Source organism: Balaenoptera physalus (genome assembly GCF_965194825.1).
Source record: "Balaenoptera physalus genome assembly, chromosome: 13".
Taxonomy (NCBI): Eukaryota; Metazoa; Chordata; class Mammalia; order Artiodactyla; family Balaenopteridae; genus Balaenoptera; species Balaenoptera physalus.
The window spans coordinates 83,386,475-83,409,881 of record NC_138892.1 but is presented as its reverse complement, the minus strand read 5'-3'; the positions used below and the strand labels follow the sequence as shown (position 1 = coordinate 83,409,881).

The 23,407-nt window shown below is 41.9% G+C and overlaps 1 protein-coding gene across 2 annotated transcripts in view; it reads right to left on the bottom strand.

Moving 5' to 3' along the window:
* Positions 1 to 23,407, bottom strand: part of TMTC1 (transmembrane O-mannosyltransferase targeting cadherins 1) — a 271,877-nt gene that overhangs the window by 71,916 nt on the left and 176,554 nt on the right. For both annotated transcript variants that reach the window (XM_082419615.1, XM_082419614.1), the window contains exons 9-10: positions 16,149 to 16,270; positions 2,252 to 2,419 (exon numbers count right to left, since the gene is read on the bottom strand). In XM_082419615.1, the coding sequence (XP_082275741.1) occupies positions 2,252 to 2,419; positions 16,149 to 16,270 (290 nt within the window). The remainder of the gene's footprint in view (positions 1 to 2,251; positions 2,420 to 16,148; positions 16,271 to 23,407) is intronic.

Genomic DNA, 23,407 nt, shown 5'->3' with positions numbered 1-23,407 from the left:
CATCTGGTCTTGAAGGAAAAAGAATAAACTTAAACTCTCAGATACTTAAAAGTTTTCCCAGGACATAAATAAATTATAATAGGTAACGTTTTCTAAAAATTATTGATAGCTTTGATTTGCACATTACACAAAATTCCATTTGATCACCAAAGGCCTCTCAAGACACAAAGTCTCTTTAAGCACATATGTGGAATGCCTGTGTTTTAGTAATCAACTGTTCACTTCCTACATGCTTCCATCTAAAAAACCGGAAGTCTCTGAATGCAAGGTCAATGAGCTTTTTGTTTCTCTGTTTTCCTTTTTTTTTTAAATCTCCGGCATCAGCTGTACAGGGTTTGAACACTAACTTGTCATCCTTGAGATAAAATGCTGTCTGCCAAAATCCATCCTCAGAGTTGCACTGATTAAGCAGTAAACATCATTAGAAAACACAATCAATCTTAGTACCTTTATTCAAGGAAAGGATTTAACACAGGGCAGAACCACTTTAAAGTTTCTCATAAAAGCACTGACTATTGAAAGTGAAAGAAAAAATGAATTAAGCCAACAGAAACCAGGAGGAAGTTATATTCCTGAACTTCCATGCCCCTGTGTTTACAGAATGACCTCAGCAGTGGGCAGTAAGAGGGAACAAGTCCATTGTAGTCCGTGAGAACTGCAATGAAGTGGGGGGTATGACAGGGACGGAACAGAATCTGAAGCCTAAAAGTGATATACAATTCCTAGAAAAAAACCCACAGGGCAACAGGTCCCTATAGTACCCCCTGAAGTAATGATGGTGACAATGATAATGACATAGTAACAGTAAATAAACTGATAAGACGTGCATGCATGCCAGACTAAATTTTTTTCTATTAAAGAAAGTTAAATTGCCCAATAGCAAAATCAGATATATTGTTTCAAAACGGTAGAGGAGTACAGTGAACATTTGTCTTACTCCTTCATTCGTTCATTCACTCATTCACTCACTTCTGGCAGCCCAGAGTCTGTGCCCTTTTCCGGTGCTTGGGTTTCCTGTGGGGAATTCCCTCTTGCTGTGACATCTCAGTGGAAGCCCAGGGGCTCTGCCTGCCCTAACTGCCCCCATGGAAGTCAGGGGAGCATCTTTGACCAGTTCTGTCATCTCAGTGCCCTAGTGGGGACAAGGGGCAGGCACACGACCTAAGCTCAGGCTTAGTCAGAGGATTTTCTTTTCCTAGGACTGTGATGTGAAGAGAGAGAAAACTGGGGTACATTTACCCTCCATTCATTCCTTTGCAGGTGCCCAGGTCCCCTCAAGACAGACTATCCAGACACCTGTTTCCCATCTGCTACATGCTTGCTTCCTCACCTACTCCCCAATTCTGTGCGCTCTCCTATGCTCTTTCCGTATTTTCTCCTTCTGAAAGTGATTCCAACTCTGTTTCGGTTGTTTGCCTCCAAAGAATAAGTGTTGGGTACTGGTTGATTAGGGAACCAAATAAAAACCACATTGACTGAACTGGCCAACTGGGTCATAAGTGAGGACAGAAGCTGGAAGGGGTCAAAGACTGGGGACCCCTGGGAGACTGGGAAATACTGCTGGGAGGCCAGGTGTGGCTGAGCCGGGGAGGCCAGGTGAAGGTCACCAGGGCTGTGACATCAAGGAGACAGACGAGCCCAGAAACACAGCATGATGAGCAACCCAAAGGATGTATTATACTTTACAACAATTTAGGGCTATGAATTGGCATTGTTATATTCAGAAACAGCTTCTACACCACATAAAAACCTACCAGGAGATGAAAAAGTCTTTCATTCCCTTGCTCACAATTAATGTTCAAAACAAAGCAACTAGATTACAGATCACAACTTAATATCCTGGAATATTCTGCATCTCCCTTCCTTCTTGCTGTGTGCTCACCTTTCTCATTCACTCAGCTGAACAATGCAATTAGACTTACTGACCAATCTTATTTTGCTTATGGCTGATTTTACAGCCCAGCTCATTATCAAGACTTTCCATCTCAATTCACAGACCCAAAAACCTTCCCACGAGCCTTATCTTCATTAATTCACTTACAGTGAGCTCCCGTAAAACTTTATATAATACCATTTAAAAAACTAAAGTTAAAACCCAAAATAAAATGACATCTTCCATTTAAAACTTTACTAAAAAATGTTTCTGGATTAATAAATATTGCCAGACCCATGTCGCCTCGTTTGTTTGGAAACAAATATGTCAGCAAAGAAATAAATGGGAAGAGATTCACTTTCATCCCTCTAGTCATACCTGAATAGGGACTCTCTCGACAGCCAAATTTCATTCTGTTTCATGGTTTTCCAGGAGAAAAGCAGCAGCAGCAGCACAGTGGACACGCTCAGGGTGGCAGCCCCACAGCGATGCAGCCACGTGCACAGCTTGCTCATTCCGTGCACGAAAAGGATGCAGTAGCCCATGCTGGAAAACAGGGCGGAGAAGCAGGTGACTTTGGGGTGCGATGGAGGCCCCTGAGTAGTCCATCCCCCCATGCAACTAACTTTTCAAACAGAGCTTGTCCTGTGATAGAAAACACAGACATAACCCGCCCTGTCTGACACATTTCCATGTTAGAGCTCAAATGGGCTCCACCAGCACACTGGCTAGTTCTCTGGCACAAGTGTGGAGAACAACAGGTTCATCTTGCAGGCTCACATTGCCCTGAATTTCCGCAGCTCAGGCATCCAGAAAAGTCCATCCTGTGTGTCTTGGGTCTTGACTGGACCTTCTGACCCAGGCTCTCTTATGTTCCTGACATTGTATAACCCTACTGGCACCATGTGTTCAAATTTGGACCCTGAGGCTTTGTGGGAGACAGTCCCTGGGGGGACTATCAGGTCCTGGAAGGGATGCTGGTCACCAAGGGGCATTGGTTTTGGTCTCCGGAAACGTGCCGCCTAGTGTATCCCCATTCTGGCCAAAATCCTTAGGCTGAAGGAAGATCCTCCCACAGGCCGGCTCCTGAGCCTTGCAGTGTGGAGCCTAGCACAGACAAGCTGCATTGATCCGATTCTCATGCTGATTCCGGCTCAGCTTTCCCAACAGACACGAAGAATCCCTCACGTTATCGGAGTGGGGCTTTGGGACATTGATATCATATCTCTAAAAGCGTTGGCTTGGTGGATGGAATGTGGTCCCTCGCATCATCTGTGCACCTGCAGAGAGGCTCCCTGCCTGCCCACTGGCCTCAGAAAAACACAAACATTTAGTCTGCACTCATTATGCTGTGTGTATTTTAGTCAAAACTCATTTCTTTCCAAAGATGATAATACAAATTAGTATAGAATATTTTAACAATGAAGCAAGCTTGTGTAAAGAAATCCTATATTAGTCAGACACTAATACTGTAAGAAGCCCTAAATTAATATAACTCATTTACTTGTTCAATTATTTATTTGTTCTCTCTCTAGTATGTGACTGGCAGTATGCTGAGCACTAAAAATACAATTATGAGTAAAACACAGATTACGTGCCTGCCACTGCTACAGGCACCAAGAACGTATCAGTGGATAACACAGTCATTCCTATCCTCCTGGAACTCACACGGATGGGACAACAGCCACCAAGCAAGTAAGACCCAGAGTAGGTCACACCAAATATGATACGTCAGGCGGAGAAAAATCAAGCAGGGAAGTGAAGGAGGGAGACCAGGAGGGGAAGGAAGGTGAGATAATCATATGGGCAGTCAGGGGAGGCCTCATTGAAGAGGTGACATGTGAAGAGCGTGCTGAAAGGCAGGGGGTGCACCCTGCAGGCACCCAGGTCCCCAGTGCCCGCTCTCTTCTCCCCCTGCCTTCGTAAAGCAGCACCTCTCAGGAGCAATGTTCATCGAGCGCATCTTATGTGCCGAGCACATTCTCTACAGGAGCGCAGTTCATCCTTACATCCCTGGGGGTCACTGTTAGCGGCACTAAACTCCTGAAGGCACTGAAGAAGAGAGGCGAACGCATTTGCTGAATTCGGTCACACAGCTCATGTCCGGTAGAGCAAAGACAAAAACCCCGGAATTCCAGATTCCAGAGCCCACACTCCAACTGCTGTCCTGACGTTGGGGTTCTGCCTTGACTGCCTGATTCCTGTGTTCCTCACACCTTATCACACAGCTTCACCTACTTCCTTCCCAATCACTCCATACACGACAACTCAATGGTCATTAACTGCCTCCTCGTAGGAAACAGCTGCCATCTGGCAGAGCGGTGGGGAAGGGAAATACTGGGATTCCAACAGCTCCAGAGCAACGGCCACAAAGTGGCAGAACACGAGGATAATGAAGATAACAGCAACCAAATTAGCTATTTTATACGTCTGCATGTTTGTTGAGTGCTCCCTACGTGTCGGGCACTGTGCTAAGATCTTTATGTGGGCCTGTCCACTATTTGTAGGGTCTGGAACAAGGACAGTACTGGCTTTAAATATATTACCTAATTAAAAAACTCAATCCTCAGTATCTCCCACTTCATAAGTGAGGAAACTAAAGCTTAGAGGACTTGAATAACTGGCCCACAGCTCCAAAAGCTAGGAGTAGAGTCAGATCAGAAGCCCCACGGCCCTAACCCTGTGCTATAATTCAGGAGTGGGCAAACTTTTTCTGTAAGAGGCCAGAGAGTAAATATTTCAGGCCATATGGCCTCTGTCCTTCCTAGTCAACTCTCTCTTCGTAGCAGGAAAGCAGCCATTGACACGTATGTAAACGAATGGGCATGGCTGTGTTCCAACAAAATGTATTTATAAAAACAGGCTTTGGGCCAGATTCCACTCACAGGCCACAGTTGTTGAGCCCTGCTACAGCCAAAACGAAGGAGAATACCATTCTTTCCACTCAGCACAGGCATCAGGATCAAGTAACATGATCATTTTCTTTCAGAAGTCCTTGTATTGACATACGGTTTAAAGAAATGTGAAGCCATATAAAATCATCTCCACTTAGGTTTGCAAATTTCTTAGAGGGTATCACATTCTTAAAAACTTGAACACAATATCAGAGATTAAGATGCTTCTCTATTATGACATTTCATCTTTCAACATCTGCTTTACTGCAGATCTCAGCCGCAGGGGGGTAGGACTGCTCTCTCCATTACTGGGGCAGGGCAAGTCCTCATCTTGAAAGTGGAAAATCAAGCAAATGAGAAACTACGGACTTTTCTGGCCTCCAGGGAAATGAAACCAGACTCCAATTTGGCCTGCTTAACCTGGTTAAGGAAAATCTGGGCTCTGACCAGAGACCTCCACAGAGAGCCCTAAGGAGTCAGTGTAAACCACTGACAATTGACAACATCATAACCTGGAGAACCAAGAGCCCAGCTGGCTGCTGAATGGCTTAGCTCAGTACCGAGAAACATTTTCAAAGCACGCATGAGAAGTACCATGGCTGTCCCAGAGAAAGCAGCACAGAGATGATCTCTTGTTCACAGGCCACAGGGATCTCCAATTTGAATGGATTTTACTGACAAGCTGCTCAGCCCACAGTGCTTATAAAAACTAAAGAAAGCTGCATCTCTCCTTTAAAACATGCAAATCCAAAGAGAATTGAATAGGAAATATCAATCAACAACATCTGTCCTTTCAAATTTGAATAGAAAATGTTTAAACCTGTTGTTTGAGAACTTTGTGAGTTGTTAATCGTCGCGTAAATAGTACAAATGTACTTTCATGCTCTTAAGTGATAAGAGAACAACATTTTCCCTTCCCATTTACATCAACCCTGGAGAGATGATAATTTTCTATGACTGGGCCAAGCATTTTATGATGTTTGTTACGGCTTCACTTTTTGTTTAATTATATGCAGCAAAGAGAAGATTTTTGCTATTAAGTAGAATTGAAATTCTACCTTTTAACTTAACAAGCTCAAACAATCCACTGAGAGTATTTATTAATAGCATTAATGATACAAGACAGACACATTCTTCCTATTTTATTACTCTAAAAAATTCCCAACTTTAGATAGTTTGAAACATGTCCCTAATGAACTTCATGTTGATCTGTTGAATCCCCATCTGGCAAATTATCTGACCTTCAGATCTTATTCTGGTCTCATGAATGTTGACCCCAAATGGTTAAACCATAAAGCCCTGGAACCGTAAGCCCCAAATAGGTGTTTGACGCTACAGCACAGGAAGCCCCAGGGAGAAAATGGTGGCTCCTCAGATCAGATTGAACCTGGAAGCTGGCGGCTTCTGTGAGCCCAGACTCATTAGTGTCCCCATTTCTTCCCTTTTCTTTTTTATCTCAAACATTTGATGGATGGGGAAATTTCCCAGAAGACTGAATGCATTTGAATGTGAGAGTTTATTCACATTCCAAGAAAAAGGTATCTCTCGTGCATTTCCTTAGCTCCCCATCCTAGGGGTGCTGGGCTGGGTATGAAAAGCTTCTTTATATTTACTTCTCCGTAAATAGATTTGTTCTGTTCTTTTCTCGGCATTACCTATGGAGCAAACTGGGAGAAAAACGCCTTTGCTTTCACCTTCTGAGAGCCTGCTAATTCTCTTTTACCTCTTTGAAGATGACATGCTTCCTCTCAACCTCCTAGCTCACCTACCAGCTCTAAAATTTATGAGACCTCCGGTGGTAAGTAAGGCAGGGTCTGGATCAGAAAAAACCCCGTTTGCCTCTCAATTCTGACACTTACTGTTGTTTGATTTCAGACAAATTATTTATTGCCTGGTTCTTAATTTTCTTATTTTGTAAAAGGGAATAATAATTTTACACTGTGCACAATTGATGATACACACTAAACAATAAATAACATTAATATTATGTTATAATAATAATATTATTAGGGCATTATTTTCTGCTAAATACAGTAGAAGGCAGGAAATGTGCAAAGTTTACATGTATTCCAGGTGGAAACAGATAACTCTGTATTTGGCTCCTGTAAGTGTAGTAACTTCCTAAGGTAACTAGAGCACTACTAGGTGCAATGGAACAAAAGTGTTCTAGTGCAGACTTTAAGTTTGGGGGTTTGCAGTGAGGAAAAGGATTTCATTGGAGAATAAAGAGTCTAGAACTGGGTCTAGAGAGCTGGGTTCTTCTCTGACACTGGTGAGCTCTGTGCGACAGATTTACTTACAGAGCCTTATCGGGCCTTAGTTGTTTGTATTACAAGGGCTAAATATTGCCTGCCTTCAAGGCAGCTTAAAATGCAGCTACCTTGAAAGGTTGTTGCATGGAGTAAATGAAATAATATATGTGGGTGTGTTCTGTGAACTGAATACAAGGTATCAGTGTTCTCAAGGGCAGTGTCTATGTGTTCATGTGTGTATTACTAAATCAATAAAATATGTGGTAGATCTGTAAATACACCTCAAGAAACCTAGTTTATCGAAGTTCAGATTGACCCAAACTGTCTAATCTACAGGACAATTGTAAGTCTTTTAGGAGCATCCACCAAGAACACCCTTAAAACTTCAAAATACCTTGTATGATACTGTTGGCTTCTGAAAGGTATGACTCATACATCATTTTTATAGAACAAAATACTACAGAAAATAAGGTACACTGGTCATATGTGAAATACGTATGGCCATATATTTAAGTTAATGAACATTCATAAACCTCGACCACAAAAAGCACTAAGCAAATCTTCCCTTAGATCCATTTCAAATCTTTCTCTATTCTGTCTATCTTTGTGAAAGTGAAGGAAGTGCAAAGTATAAACTCTTCAGTGAATGAATGCATAATGAAGAAGCTTTTGTATTCAACTTTGATAAGAAATAAAGCATTAACTGTTTGGAAGTTCGGGCCAGTTTTAAGGATAGAGTACTGTTTTATTCATTTTTGCAGGCTAAGCACCGGCATGTAAGAGGGGCTGCTTCCGAAGTGTGATTGAACATTGCGGTGGAAGGTATCAGAAACTAACATGGAAACAAAAGTGAACTTAAAAATGAATCAATCCAAGTTGAGCCCAAAGATGACTTATCACCAGGAGTACTGTCCATACTCAGGGTGCAGTGTTTCCCTTCGCAGGCACCTTCACCCGAGCCTGGCTTACTTCCCTCTCAGCCTGGTTCCAGTAGCCACAACCAAATTTTCCATCTGGGCCTGAGAGGCCTTTTGGCCAAAGGCAGCCACCTCCCAAGTCACTCTGAATCTACTTCTAAAAAGTCAGAAAACCAACCTTCTCAACCCTCGTACAGTATACTCAGCTCTAGGACCTGAATTCTGCCATTTCTTCTTCCATAAACCACCATATTCTAGAGTCAGGCATCTTCACTTTTGAAGCAAAGGCATTAATGGACAATTCACTAGTTGTTGCCGTCTCCTCATCTCTTCCGCTGTATTAACACAGACCTGACTGTACAGGCTGTGTCATATGTCCAGCGTTCTTTAGTTTTCTACAATACTCTCTAATGAAGCATCTAGTGTTCTGGAAATTATGAGAAAACACAAACATACAAAATGGTGGTCCCAACTCTCATGAGGGCAAGACAATCCAGGTTTCTAAAAGAGTGGGGAGGATATTTTAAGATTACTAAAATTTGTGTAAGAAGTCACTGGTTTGAGATGTATTTCCCAGCACAGAATCCAAGAGCAAAGGAAAGAAACAGATTCACTAATAACGACAAGGGGTCTTAATGGAAGGGAGGTTGAAATGGCAACACTTAAATCCATTCACACCCTCCAAGCAGGTGACTGGGTGTGTGACACCCACAAGCTAGTCTCTCCTCCCCTCCCAGGGGCACGTTTCATAACCTCCTCCAGTATTATGTTTCAGAATGCTAGCCTGCTAAGCTCGGGGTGTTCACTTTTTAAAAAAATTGAGATATAAGTGACATATGACGTCATATTAGTGTCAGGTGTACAACATCATGATTTGATATTTCTGTATATTGCAAAATGAGCACCAGAATAACTCTAGTTAACACACCTCACCTCACAGTTACGATTTTTTTTCCTTGTGATGAGAACTTTTAATATCTAATTCTCTTAGCAACTTTCAAACATACAATACAGTATTATTAACTAAACATTACATGCCCAGGACTTATTTAACTTATAATTGGAAGTTCGTGCCTTTTGACCCCCTTCACCCATTTTGCCCACCCCTCATTCCCTGCTTCTGGCAACCACCAATCTGTTCTCATTGTCCGTGAGCTGAGTTTTTTTTTTTTTTTCCTTTGGGGTTGTTCACTTTTGAGCGCATGAGATTAAAAAAGAAACAAAGAGGTTTATCGTACTGAAGGAGGAGGGGGAAAAGGGCTGGGAAGGAGAGGCCTATACTCTGCTACTTTGATTTCCTTCCACTTTTGACTCACCCAATCTCCTCATTTGTACACGGCAGACTGAAATAATGACTTGCAATTACCTAGCATAGCTTACAGCAATTTGCTCATATATTATTCCATTTAGTCTCATCTGAATTCAGATTCTACTCTCCAAATTTTACGTTCAAATCCTGGTTTCCAAGACATTTGCTGTTCTCCATTACGTACTCAGACATAAACATTCATCTTTTATAACTAACAGGGTTCTCTAACATTAAGGCCATGATTCCAGTCTAGTAAATAACTGTTCAAGTTGATCCTCACCTTGTGCCATTGGCTGAGCACAACAATTAATTGAGCAATTAATTAATTGTGCAGTTAATTGAACACAACAGACTGGCCAACTGATCCTCAGCCCGTGAGCGCACTGACCTCCCCGCAGCTCACTCATTCTCACCACTGCTCTGTTCTATGCGACCTACAATCTCCAGTTTTATAACACAGTCAGTTGAGTCTCTCAGCGAAGTCCTGCTGCTTCCTTCCTGGAAGGAAGCACTCATACAGCACTCACCCTCACCATGACCTGGTGACTGTTAACCAAGTCCTGTGCAGCCCCAGGACCCTCCCTACCTGGGCACTGCCCTGCAGAGCAGCCCTCACCGGACAAGGTCTACCTCCCAGATCTCATTCCTCTTCTGAGTTCAGGTCTCAAGGGGCTGAACACATTGAAGTCAAATCTTCCCATCCTTACCCCATGGTATTCTGAGGAACAACTTTAATGGACTTTTGAAAACCCAGCGTAGGGGGACAGAGGGACACACTGGACTCAGTACCTGTGAGCAACCTCACCTGAGCTCTGAGCCCGGTTTAGATATTAGGCTTCAGCACAATTCCTGAGTCTCTCCCCGTGACTTGATACGGATACACAGACGTCTGACCTGTCGTCGTGGCTGCAGCCTCTCCTGATAAGCTGCCCGCACCGTCGCCCCGTGGACGGGGCGTCTGCCATTGCTCCTGTCGCCCCGCCCCAGTGCTTAGGCTCCGACTTCCTACCGGCACATACCCCTTATTGCTGCTTGCCCCTGGGAACCTCTAAGCAGCACACGTTCCTGCTGCTCGTGAGGACACCCTATCAGCTCACCGAGGAGGCCCCACACCAGGGCTGCCCAGACCGTCCCCCAGTGCCCACTGCCAGGCCCTTCAGAGAGCCTGTCCTCACGGCAGATGAACTTCCTCCTGCTCCTGCCTCCCCCCAGGGGACACGTCCCCCTTCCCCTACTTGGGCATCTTGCTGGAACTGAGCAGGACGAATATGTGTTTCACATCTTAAGAGGAAAAATTCATGCTTTCCACAAGGTTATTCTAAGTCACAAAGAGTTGAACTTGGGAGCTGAAAGGGACCTTCGAGACCATGCAGCGCTATGATAACTGGAGTTCAGATTTCCCAAACCAGGAAAATGTCCAAAAGGAGGGAGTTGGGTGGGGGAGGAGGAACTAACGGAGGGCTGTATATCCCCTCCTGCCCTCATCATGCAGGAAGAGAAAGGATATTTTAATACCAAAAATATAGGAAGCATATAATTTCATAATTTTTTAAATGAACAGATCTAACTTTATGAAAAACTCACTGCATTATCTTCCTTTCTCTCCTCACCCCCCAATTTGGCCAGTGCAGGGACAACCGTGGCACGAAGGTCTAAGCAACATTAGGGGATTACCAGGCAAGGCCAACACTCAGGTTTTACAGATACGAAAGTGATTCCCCCAGCACAGCCAGGCAGCGCGGGACAGACTGGGCCATGTTGATTCCCAGGTCAGTTCTCCTTCTACTGGATTTGCTAAAGTAAGGTTTTATTGATATCAAATTATTTCTGTGATGATTTGAGTATTTGGCAAAACTTTGATTCGCTCTCAAATAATCATCACTCCCTTCCAGCAGCTCTGAAGGAGCATATGCATAGATGGCTCATCAGTAGGGGTCCCCAGTGTCAGATAACAGGGGTAGTGTCCTTTCAGAGGTGACATTTCTCACTTTGCATCCTGAGGAATAAATGCTGCAGGACTGTTTCAATAGCAACCTGCGTAAGATTAAAAATTCCATTTAGAATTAATAGGTGTGATTTGAAGGTATTTCTCAAAATTGAATATGGAAAAGAGTCACTTGTCTTCCATTTCTCCATGTCTGATGTGTCCATTAGCTTAGGAACTATACCACACAAATGGCATCTCTTTCTAAGAGTAGGGCCATTTAAAAAATTTCTTTCTTCCCTCAAACACAGGTTGTCTAACTTCTCCTTCTGTGGTCCCAGTTATTCTTGATCAGTTCCATCCACATTATTGGTTCTGCCTTCACTTACTACTGTCCGTTCTTTTCCCGTCTCCACTCATTCATGTTTTCTTAAAGTAGTTTAGCAATTTGCTCTTTGGCACTGAAGCAAATATATCACCCTTAATCTGGTATGTGAATGGATCTCTGATCACACTCTACAACTTTATTTGAGAGCTCTCAACAACTATTTCTGCTTCATCGATTCTAAGAAATTTTAGTCCTTTGAAGCATTCTAATGTGGTTTTTATAAAATACAAAAAAGTAGCCATTAAATTATATGCTTCTCTTGAGATAAGAATAAGAGATCAAAACTTCTGTGAAAGAATGATTTAAGCCCCAAACTCTCCTGCCTGTTCAAAAAGGACATCCATAAAATTGGCATTTATCACCAGAAGAAAAGATTATTCCAATTTCTTTTGGTGGTAAAACTCTGACCCTAAAGCCATGCAGTGCCAAATAAATTGCCCATTTCTGTCCCTTTTATCCACAGATTTCAAAGTGCAAGTGAGAGGCAGGTGATATTTTGGGCCTGTGCTAGGTTAGGATGGAGGGAGAACAGAAGCTAGAAGATTTAAGTGGCTTGTTCATTGTCAGGCAGAAAGGCGGAGGATGAAAGAGCACTGTTGGTCCGACTCATTCTGGGCTTTTCTTGTAAAATGGCCAAACCAGCTCCCTGGGATATTTTAATACCAAAAATATAGGAAACTCGCCTGGGCTTCAGTGAGGGTGGACACGACCTCTGTAGTGTTCATGGATGGGATCCCAAGGCTGGAAACTGGCTCCTTACCTTGAACATTTAATGAGTAGGAAGTTCACCTACCAACTGAGCTTTTTATTTCATCTTCCTCTTGTTTGCTGAAGTTTTCGAGACAACACGGATTTTCTGCATAAAGATGATGATCTGAGTTTTCAAGAAGGCCACAGAGTACATGTTTTCCTCAAAGCACTTGGGTACGAATGCTGTGGAGAATGGCTCTTTCTTGGCAAGGTCAATAATGGAAGGAGAGCCATGCAGAGAAGATTCCCGTGTGTATAAAAGGCTTGGTTGGACACGTTCTTCAGCATCGTGGAAGCCAGCGTGTAGGTTTATTAAATGCACCGGGCATCACCTAGTGCTCTGGCACCTTCCAAGGAATGCCTGCAGTGTGTGCAACATTCTCTGCAGCACTGAGGAAGATTCCAGCAGCTCCTTACCCAACTGTCTACCATTCTCCACTGAGACGGGGGTGGCTGGTCTCTGCTGGGTAAAATCTTTTTTGGAGAAAGGCTCCATTTTCATGAAAACTGTCAGCATGTATAAACTGCCCCCAATGAAGTCATTAGAAACTCTCTAAAGCCACAGCACAGAAGTTTCCTCACATAGGTTTTGATTTCTGACTCAGCTGCACAATTTTAGATAACAATGGAATCCAGCACCATAATTAAAACGGCTCCCTTGCGGTGCTACTTACAACAATGACTGTGAAGGAAGGCTGGGGTTTGTGAGAGGTACAATGGCTCTCTCAAAAACTCCTCGGCTTCCTCCAACCCCAGTTCCCCAAAATTTGAGTTAAGCTCTCAGGTTTGTGCTCAGAGCTGTGTACCTGGACTAGTGACGTGCGCTCTTCATCAGCCTCCAGGACCATCTCTAAGGGACAGGAGACACCTCCACCTCCTTGTCACATGGCCTTGGCATCTGCCAAGACCACGGCTCTGGAGGGGGAAAGAGGCCTGGCTGGGCACAGTGATGATATGGATATGAATCCAGGAGAAGCTGGGCAGTAAAGACAAACCCTCGGAAAATGATGGGTGCTTGAGCTCAGCACTACGATGCATAGATGCGGGAACTTGGAGAGAAAAGGACAGCCATCTTTTTAATGAAGACCGGTTTCCTGAAATTGATTTTGGATGACTCTGCACCAAGTTTGCCAAATGCAGCAAAATCCAAATAGGTTCTGAGAGGCAGGCACTTGCTCTTGGTAATATTGATGTTTTCTTTATATTTCAAACTTTTATTTTAATCCAAATCAGCTTATTCCTAGTGGAAAAAGGGCAGGGCCTGACTTTGTCTGTTTTAGAGAAAAGAAATGGAGTCACAAAAAGGTCTCTTGAAGATATGGCAGCACAGGAAGAGCCAGAGCTGGCATGATTCTGTGGGTGTTTGGAGGACACACCTACCGGGGCGACAGAAATCCCTGACTTTAAATAAGACAGCTCACAAATGGTTGATGACAATATTATGGGCTTCTATAATGTTTACCTAAGGCTCTCTTCCAGAAGAATGAAATTTAACCTCTTGTTTAAAATTCCAGCCCTTTATTTCCTCAAAAATTTTTCTTTTGTATTTGGATTAAAAAAGCTTACCACACATGCACTCAGAACCCCAAGTGCTGTGGATTCAGATCTCAGGACTCTTGAAAGTATCCAGCGCTGATTTACAAATGGAGTTGAGCTGAAAGTACTTTACTATGTTCATATTTTCTTCATCTTTTTCAATTGAGGAGAATACCAAGACGTTACTATCAGAGAAGCAATATAACCTGGAAGGTGCCAGATCTGTCAGCAGACAAGGATCTCTATTCCACTGCTTTGCCACTTACTAGCTATGTCACTTGGGCAAGTTATTTATCCTCTCAGAGCCCAGGATTTATTTTTGTAAAATGGGTATAATGGTATTAGCTACATCAGAAAGCTGATATCAACAATAACACTTGCTATTTATTGATCATGTACAATATAAAGCATTTTATAAGGTTTTTATACAAAACATTTTTATAAATGACCATCTCATTTAATGCCATTAAAATCTCACTGAGTTGGGTGCTATTATCTTCATTTGACACAGATGAGGAAACAGAGGCTTTGTGACATCACACTCATGTCACACTCTGACTGCAGGAACATGCTGTGAACCACCACATACAGCATGAATTAACTGATAAAATAAATATAACATGCTTAGCACAGTGACTGACATATAATAAAGGTTCAATAAAAGTTTTGATACAATTAATGCTTACTGAGTATGATACTATTTTAAAGAATATCCAGATCTGTTAAACGTTTAGAGTGGAAGACACCACTTTGTTTTTAATCAGCAGTTAATAAACTCTTTGAGGGGAAAAAAACTGAGATTCACTTATTTTTGCAGCCTCAGATTCTAGTAGAGCATGCCTGGGACAGATGCTCTGTGAATATCTGTTAAGTGAAGAATAAATACAGACTCCACTTGCAATCAGGAGTCCTACAGACAAAACCTGACTGAAGCCACTCTCAGCTGCTCTAAGCAAAAACACATCTAGAACAGACACTGAGGTCCTCCTTTGCCCTCCATATTCCTCAGTACTGGCAAGCCCTCGTAAGCCTGTTATTTTAAGGCAATATAGAATGCAAAGAAATTTTGTATTTTTGTCCTCATCAAATAGTTTTTATCAAGAAATAATCTCCTTCCCAAACTGTGCTGTAGACACATAAAGAAAATTAAGGGCCACCCTCTCCTTAACCAAGTCAAAACAAGTCTTAAGAAAGCTGTTAGGTACTTACTTTGGGGGGAATTGAAGGTTATGAAATTCATTTCTAATTATATGCATTTTAAAATTTCTAACTCAATATCCATAAATGAAATAAATTTTATTATTTAATACTTTAATTTCATTTAAATTAAGTTTAAAATTAACTTAAATTTCTAACTCAAAATGAAGAAATAAAAAAGAATAATTTCCTGATAATATTTTGGTTTACTGTATTTGTTTTGTTGCCTTTTAGAAAAGTTCATTCTTGGGACTTCCCCAGTGGTCAGTGGTTAAGACTCTGCCTTCCAATGCAGGGGGCATGGGTTCGATCCCTGGTCGGTGAACTAAGATCCCACATGCTGTGTGGTGTGGCCAAAATAATAATAATAATAAAATAAAAAATAAAAAGGTCTTAAAAAAATTTTAAAAATAGAAAAGTTCATTCTTATGTATAATTCGTAAAATTACTTAATTTTAGGAAGCTTAATAAAATTCTTATTTTAAAAATGAGCAAACATGGGTGCAAAAAAAAAAATCTTCATGTGCTACTGAAGGTCACACAATGGATAAACGGCAGAACCATTTCAGGGACATTTTCAGGCTTTTGAAAAGAAACACGGCCTTGGAATGCTGACATTTGAATAAGACAAGAGAACAGACAAGCTTCAGCATGATTCACATATTCAGAGCTAAGTGGCGTTATGTAATCATACATGTCTGAATGCCCTTTATAATTTTAACCAATTTTTTTCTTAAGGACAAGTTTCCTTCAGATTGTTCCTATTTTTAAATTAAAGAACAAAGAGAGAGAAAGAAGATAGAAGTTATTAAAATCATGCTACTTAACACAGTTAATAATTTTATCCAAATCAACAAATATTTCTAGAAAGTTACTATAATTATGTTTAATAAACACAAATACTTGAACAAAGAAGTGGTAAATGATTGCTGCTAAAATTCTGAATATATTCTGGTCAGTATTCTCATCCAACTTCCTCTTCGGCTGTTTTTAAAGCTGGGGTAATAAACACCTTAGCTCTGCAAAGATCTGCCATACACACAAAGAACGGTCTCTCTGGAGCCATCAGTATTGGTCTCGTAAAGAGGAATCCAGGAGCAGTAATTACCTAGGCATGTATAGGACTCTCTCGGCCACCACGAAACCCACCCTGAAGAAGAGGTTGCTGGCTGGGATGAACGGGAAAACCAGGAACAACAAGCCCACCAAAACTTCCCTGTGCTCCAGTCTCTGAAACACACAATAGTGGAGGACAAATTAATCTGGGTTTAATTCCACTTCTGTCAGCATTTAACCATCTCTTTCATTTTCAACTTCTCATTGAAGGAATGAATAAATTAGACCAATGTAAACCTTTTGATTAATGTGCTGAATTCATCAGAGAAAGCCCTCAGGCTAAAACCTCTGGCTCATGGAAATATTCGCATGTACCCCTGACACACATTTACTACCCAGCACATCTGCTATTTGCCTAACATGACCAGTGACCGTTACTCCTTATTCTGGGCTGGCCTTACAGCCATCCTGCTTCTTGGTCTGGCTCCTTTTAGAGTCCCTGTACCCCCAGGCAACTCATTCCAGGGAGCAAAGCAGCTGAGTGGGATCAAGCTCACTAAGGCATCATGGAGAATTTTTGTCCTCTCAGAAACAGAACACATTAAAAGCAAAAAAAACAAAAACAACAAAGAAGAAGAAAAAAAAAAACCCACACAAAGCCCACCAGGAGAGGCAAAGCTTAGCATGAACGAAATTAAATGCAAATGGTGAAATGTGGGGCACCAATGAGGGAGATCATTTGAGCTGAGGTGATTTTAGCATCTTTCCAAATAAGCCAGTAAGCAAGTATTTATTCCATGAAATTTTTTGGAATCAAAATTCATTACAATAAATCATTAAACTGACAGAACACCTTTCTCTTACATTGTATATATTAATTTGTAAAGATTTTTGTCACTTATAATTAACATAAAATATTTCTATTTATTACTAATAATATGTTGTAATGGGCACTGTAAAAGCTAGTGTGTATTTCCAAATAGACATATTTGAAGGAAAGCCTATTTAAAACAAACCTAAATGTTTTGGATGGTATTATTTTTTCTTTTTAAAAAAAGTTTAAGAGGAAAACCAAATAGAACTTTCCATGTTACAGTTTAAATTTTTTCTTATAAACATTTTAAATAGCCTATTACTTTTAATAATTGTGAAAGACTAAAGAAAAGAATTTCAAAAACATAAATAAGATTCCCTAATACAAACTACTAATATTTTAAGTAGACAAAGTAAAAGACTTCCAACATCTTGAGACATTTGTCACCTGGATTTTATTAAAATCTTTGTTTTGCTGACTACAAAATATTGAATAATAAAGTTTCTAAGAGCAATTCCATATGAACAAATGTGATTTGGACAATTTCCTTTAAAAGTAAGGGAACGTAAGTAATGATCTCATTTTTTACCTAGAGTAACCACACTCTTTAGAATTAAAAGATGAAAGAAGAAGAAAAAATTTTGCATAACAAGCCTTCAACTCAAATGGATGCAATAATGTTATATTTTCTATGACCCACTTAAATTGAAGGAAAAAAACAGGTGAGAAGTAACAAGTTCATTATATTTAAAAACTGCAAGCTGTCTTTGTAACTTAGATTTTTCTTTCAGTTTACAGAGTATATTTCAGTCCAAGAATTTAAAGTTTATAGAATTTTTAAAAGAACAAACACCCTCATAAGAATTCTGTGATATGAAGGCAAATATTTCTTGACAAAGCTGAAAATAAATCCCAGAGAATGAGCACCTTGTCAAGCGTTGCTCATGACTCTGAGCCTATTATTGATGTTCTCTTTTTATAGGTGCACTTTTATTTTTCAGAGATAGTTGACTTTTTTGGACACTTTTCAAAAACTGCAATACTTTTACAAAAGTATTCATGTGTCTTCCCAGAACGATTTGTAAAGAGAATGTAATACCCCCTATTAATTAATCCTAAGCATTAAGACAAGGGCAGGGGTTAAGAGAATTCTGACCAGGTCACCATCCAGGTCCCTGGATCGTGTTTTACCCAGTGAGGCGCCTCCCCACCTCATTGCGGTTATTGGAGATCAGCCCTCACTGCGATCTGAAAGAGGCGTCGCCTTCACACCCCCAGTGTCACCCCTTGCTGCCTGACCGAAGGCCCTTCCTCACTGTGGTGTCCTATGTTTCCGGCCTTTACTCAGCAGAAGCCCGAGCTGGGGAGCCAGTAGGTCGGGAGGAGCCAGGTGTCCGGGGAGCACAGAGGCCCCCTCGGCCTCCTCCCTCCCCAGTCCCGGAGCCCCTGCAGCAGGTGGTCCCGAGAGCTGCCGCAGCTGCTGGAGGTAAAGAGATGGGGCTGCAGGCTCCAGGCACGGCGTTTGTTCCCTTCTGGGCCCTCATCCCAGTTGTGATTACGTGTTTATCTGTGTTCTCACTGTCTTTAATTAATGTCTCCCCCAGACTCTAAGCTCCGTGAGGACAGGAGCTGCTCAGTTGTGTTCAGTGGCGTGTGGTTTGTGCTCAGCTCGGTGTCTGGCACTTAGTGAGTGTTTAGAAATATTTGTTGAATAAATCAATAAATGAATAAATGTTCCATGTGAGAGAGAAAACTGGGTGTGAGAAGGGGAGAGGACAGAGAGGGCTTCCTGGTGGAGGGGACAATCTGGGGGTGAAAATTGAATGAATGCTCACAAGGTAGATGTGGTGGGCTTGGGGAGGGGGAGGGGGTCACAGCGAGGTGCATTCGGGCAGAAGATACAGAATGTACAAAGCAGGGAATAACCCTGGACATGTTGGCAGGTGACAGATCATCAGGGTGTTGTATGCTCTGTGTGGAGTTGACTTTTACCTACAGGCAACAAGGATGGAGTAAAGGGTCCCACATGCATAGAAAGAAAAGCAAGTCAGTGTCCAGAAGCTTATGTCCATGTTCCAGTTGTGGCCCTGCCACCACTAGTCACCTTGAGCAGGAATGAAATTAGCCCTTCCCTGCCTCAACTATTAAATGAGGTAAGTGAGGCTCCCAGCTCAGCGCAGCTGGATCAACACAAAGGTTTCTTGATCAGAGAGAAAGTCCACGTCATTGGAGTTGTGAGCTTAGAGGCTACCACTCCGCATTGCTACCAGAGGGGCTGTCTTATGTGGTGTTTTTCTTTGTTTTCAAAACATTCAACTGAAGACAGTGGCACAGTGCCCAAACTCAATGAAGTTTCACTATTTATCTCAAGAAAAATAATATTCATGAAAAAAATTCTTGAGTCTCAAATTAAACTGATGATAATCTTCTCTCCTCCCCATTCAGTCAAGAGAGATAGAAAATATTCAAGAATATATTTCTTTACACTGTAAGTTGATCAGCCAAGCAGAAAGTTGTAAAGTTAGGGAAAAAATATGTCATGAACATGGCTGAATTTCCTAGAATGAGAAAGACTGGGAGAGAATCCAATTTTGTGTCCTGTGGATCACAGATGTGACAAAGTTGGCTAAATAATTTATAGCTTATTTCAGCCTAACAGATACAGATGAAACGCAAACAGAATATGAGTGGGGGAAAAAGAGAAAATGTGTGGCATTTTCCAAAGTACACAGAGTGCATTCATTTCTAGGAAAAGAGGCAAATGGAAATTTATTCCAAATACACTAGGGGGTGAAAAGACATGAGAATTAAAACAGTTAATAATACAGCCAATAATAACACACATTATTCGTCTGATTAACTGTGCAACTTCAGACAAATTAATTTACTTCTCTGAATTTTAATTTGATGATCAGAAACAAAAAAGAGGTTACTGATACTTATTGTGTCTGTAGGAAAAATGTGTGATAGATTCACTCTGATAGGTGTTAGGCTTGACTTTTTTCCTGGCTCGGGAGGATACAAAAAAGCATTCCCCTGAGCTGCAAAGAGATAAAAATCCCTTAACATACCTCTTAGGGCGCCCAGAGAATCACGCGGCCACCATCGGCACAGTCATGCATCTGAGCGAGACGCTAATGGAAAAGCAGTGAGCTTCTCAGAAACATAAATTACCTCAGAGCAGCCCCAGCTCCAGAATCTGAGTCTAGCCTGGTCGCTTCTGGTTTATCCCATCCCCTTCCTACTCCCGGCTTCCTTTTCAAAGAACAAGTCATAGATGAGGACACATACACAAGCATACAGACAGATACACACACACACACAGGTACACGCATGTGCACGTGGCCAGCAGTGTGTGGATGAGTGGTCATGAGAAGAGGATGCCTGCCTGTCCCATTCAACCCAGACAACATCTACTACAGGCTGCTGCCTTCCAGAGCAGCAGAGAACAGGCCTCATTATAGTAATTATTACCATCATTCCTATCATCGTATTTTCTCTCACCTCTAAACAGGTTTCAGACAAATAATACAGCGCATTCAGCATGTTCTTACAGTTCTGCGTAGAGCACAGTTATATTTCAATCCTAAGGATGTATTTGGCAGCTCTAGACTCTAGCTGTCTGCATCTAATTTATCAGTTTCAGGGAAGTTGATGACAGTAAAGCTCCCTCTTCAGCCCTGGGAGTAAGGCATTTCCAAGCTGACAACTGGCAGGGCTGCATACTTTCCAGGCCCTCTTTTCTCATCTGTTTATGGCTCTACTTCCTCCATTAGACTATGCCTTCCTTGATGGGAGTCACCGTCTCACTTAGATTTAGCCAGATACCTGGCACATACATAATTGGCATTCAGCAAACTGTGTTGCAATAAGAAAGATTCGTGATGGAAGTTGCATATTCATCACTGGGGTTCATTTTAGAGACTTCTCACTAAGGAAAACTTGCACTTTTGGTAACCCTCTGAAACACAGTATTTGCAGTGTTAATTTGGGGTGAGAAGTCCTTGAACATCCAAAGTATCTCACGAGGGTCTGACAGAGCTGACTGACAGCAGTGAGGTACTTTTAATCAGGATACATGCATACCTTCTACGTCTCTCTAATTGCATTCATTGCTACTAACTACTACTTGGTCTCACAAGGTCGTGGGATGTTTCTGCTTAGGAAAAGTGACCTCTTTCACATTACTGAAATTCAATTTTAATTTTGTGAATATTTCAATGTATTAAAATAGTCAATAATTTATCACTATTATTATTATTATGGAAATTCTTTTTAATTGAGGAAGGCAAGTTATTTAATCAATTTAAATCCCCACTGCTTTATCTGACTGCACAGTACTGCCTCGTCTCTTGTTCTGAATCCCAGATACTCCGCTGGGGGTGCTGGGCAGTGAGCTAGGCTCATTCTCTTGCTAAGTGACTCCCAAATTGCCACCCTGTAGCAGGCAACCCAAACTTATGCCAGTTTAAAAAATTCTATTTAATCTTCACAACAATTCTGTAGAGTTGAATATTATTATCCTTGTTGTAAACTCAAATGCCTGAGACCTTTGGGCCCTTCACAATAGCTGCAACTGCAAATCAGCAAAACTGTATTGCGTTATTTCTGTGAGAAACTTTCCTCAAGGCTGCACAGGACTTCAGGTCTCCTTCCTGCAAAATGGAACCTGGGCTCTCCCTGTGCTGCTTCTGTATATTTTAAGAATTTTTTGAAGCCCCAAACCCCTATTACTGTCTAGAGGAAATGCATCGGTGAGTCTCCACTTGAGCAAATCAGAGGCTCAGGTTTATTTAAAACATCATGATCTCTGAATCTACACAAGCCCTTAGATGCTCTCAAATGATGATAATACAGACTGCATGAAATGGAAGGAGAACTGGTCTCAGAACACTAACTCAAGACCAGCATGGGAAGGGGCAAGCCAGAAGTAGAGAGAGAGAAAGAGCTTGGCTGTTTGGGGCAATGGGATTCTGTCTAAGCTCTGCACAAATGTACCTTGAACTTCTTTTTCCCCCCTGGGGTGCCCTCTTGTCTACTTGACCTTCACTATTGTCTATACTTTCCTTTGAATTTTACAGCCCCTCCCTGCTTCACGTCTGTCTGACAGTGGCTCAGTTTGCCTGTCTCCAGGCACAGCTCCTGTCTGGGGATCTTCTCCATGGTCACAGCTCTCACCTGGTGTTGGTGACAGTTCCCTCCTCTGACCCTTCAGGCCATCTGGTAGGTGTCCCTTGGCATGTTAGCTCCACTCTGCGCACATCACTGCAAAGGTCCCTTCATAAACTCTTCAATCACCCCATTGGCCGTGCACTGTGTATCCTGCCAGGGCTCTGACTAATAGACCACAGTGGAAGAGCATGCGGTGCGGATGGAAGCAGAGATGTGGATTCTAAAGAAGGGTCAGGACACTGGCTTTTGTGCGCTATTAGGAGCTGGCTCCAGACCACTCCTGACTCGGTCCCATCCTTGCACTGTTGTATTTCCATTAAGTCTCAGCCCTTGGGTGAACCACCCTTTTTTGAGGCCACTTAGATTATAGAAAATTCTAAATGTGGTATAAAAACAGTAAAGACAAATACTAATCTAAGAGAGCTTTTATCTGGCAAATGATATTGAGACCAATCTCTCAACAGCTGGAGAAGAGAAAGTTTTGAATTTTTACTGCTATTACAATATAAAACGCAACAGACCACTTCTTAATGATTCCAACAAGATCTAGAATCTGAACTCCATTTCAGTAACACAGGAGGCAAGAGGAATCTTGGGATAGTCTCAAGGGTAGAGAGAATAAGAAAAATTGAAAGCTGATTCTCAGAGCCTCAGTCGCAACTGCCAAATTCCTTGATGATTACATAGTCAACCGGGACCCTAAGTCAGGCCCAGTGGCCACAGTGCCACAGTACGAGAGGCTGAAGGACAGTCCACGCATGACATAAACACAATTCGCATCTCACATGTAAGCATGGAAAGGTACCACTTGCAGCTTTTTTCTTCCCTGGTCTGAAATCAACAAAATAAGCCAAGTTGGGAGAGAAAAGAGCTTTGGTTCAGGATCTCAAGAGCATAGGTGCCAACCCACACGCTCCTTGTTTCAAGCTGGTGATATCACTTCCTCATTTTCATGTGCCCGAAAATTTACTCATAAATGCACATGGAAAACATTTTTAAAGGGGAAATGAATGAAGAAATTATACCTCCTCATAGACAAAAGTAGATTTGTACACTCTATTTTCTCTGAGCCAATTTAAACACTGCTTTTCCCACGCCAAGCTTTCTTCACTGAGGAGCTCTGCCAGATGCACTAATGAACACAGAGCTGAAGGGAGATTAAAATAAGAGCATTCATAAAACGACACTTTGGTAAGGCCAGACACTATCAAACTCTTAGAGGAAAACATAGGCAGAACACTCTATGACATAAATCACAGCAAGATCCTTTTTGACCCAGCTCCTAGAGAAATGGAAATAAAAACAGAAATAAACAAATGGGACCT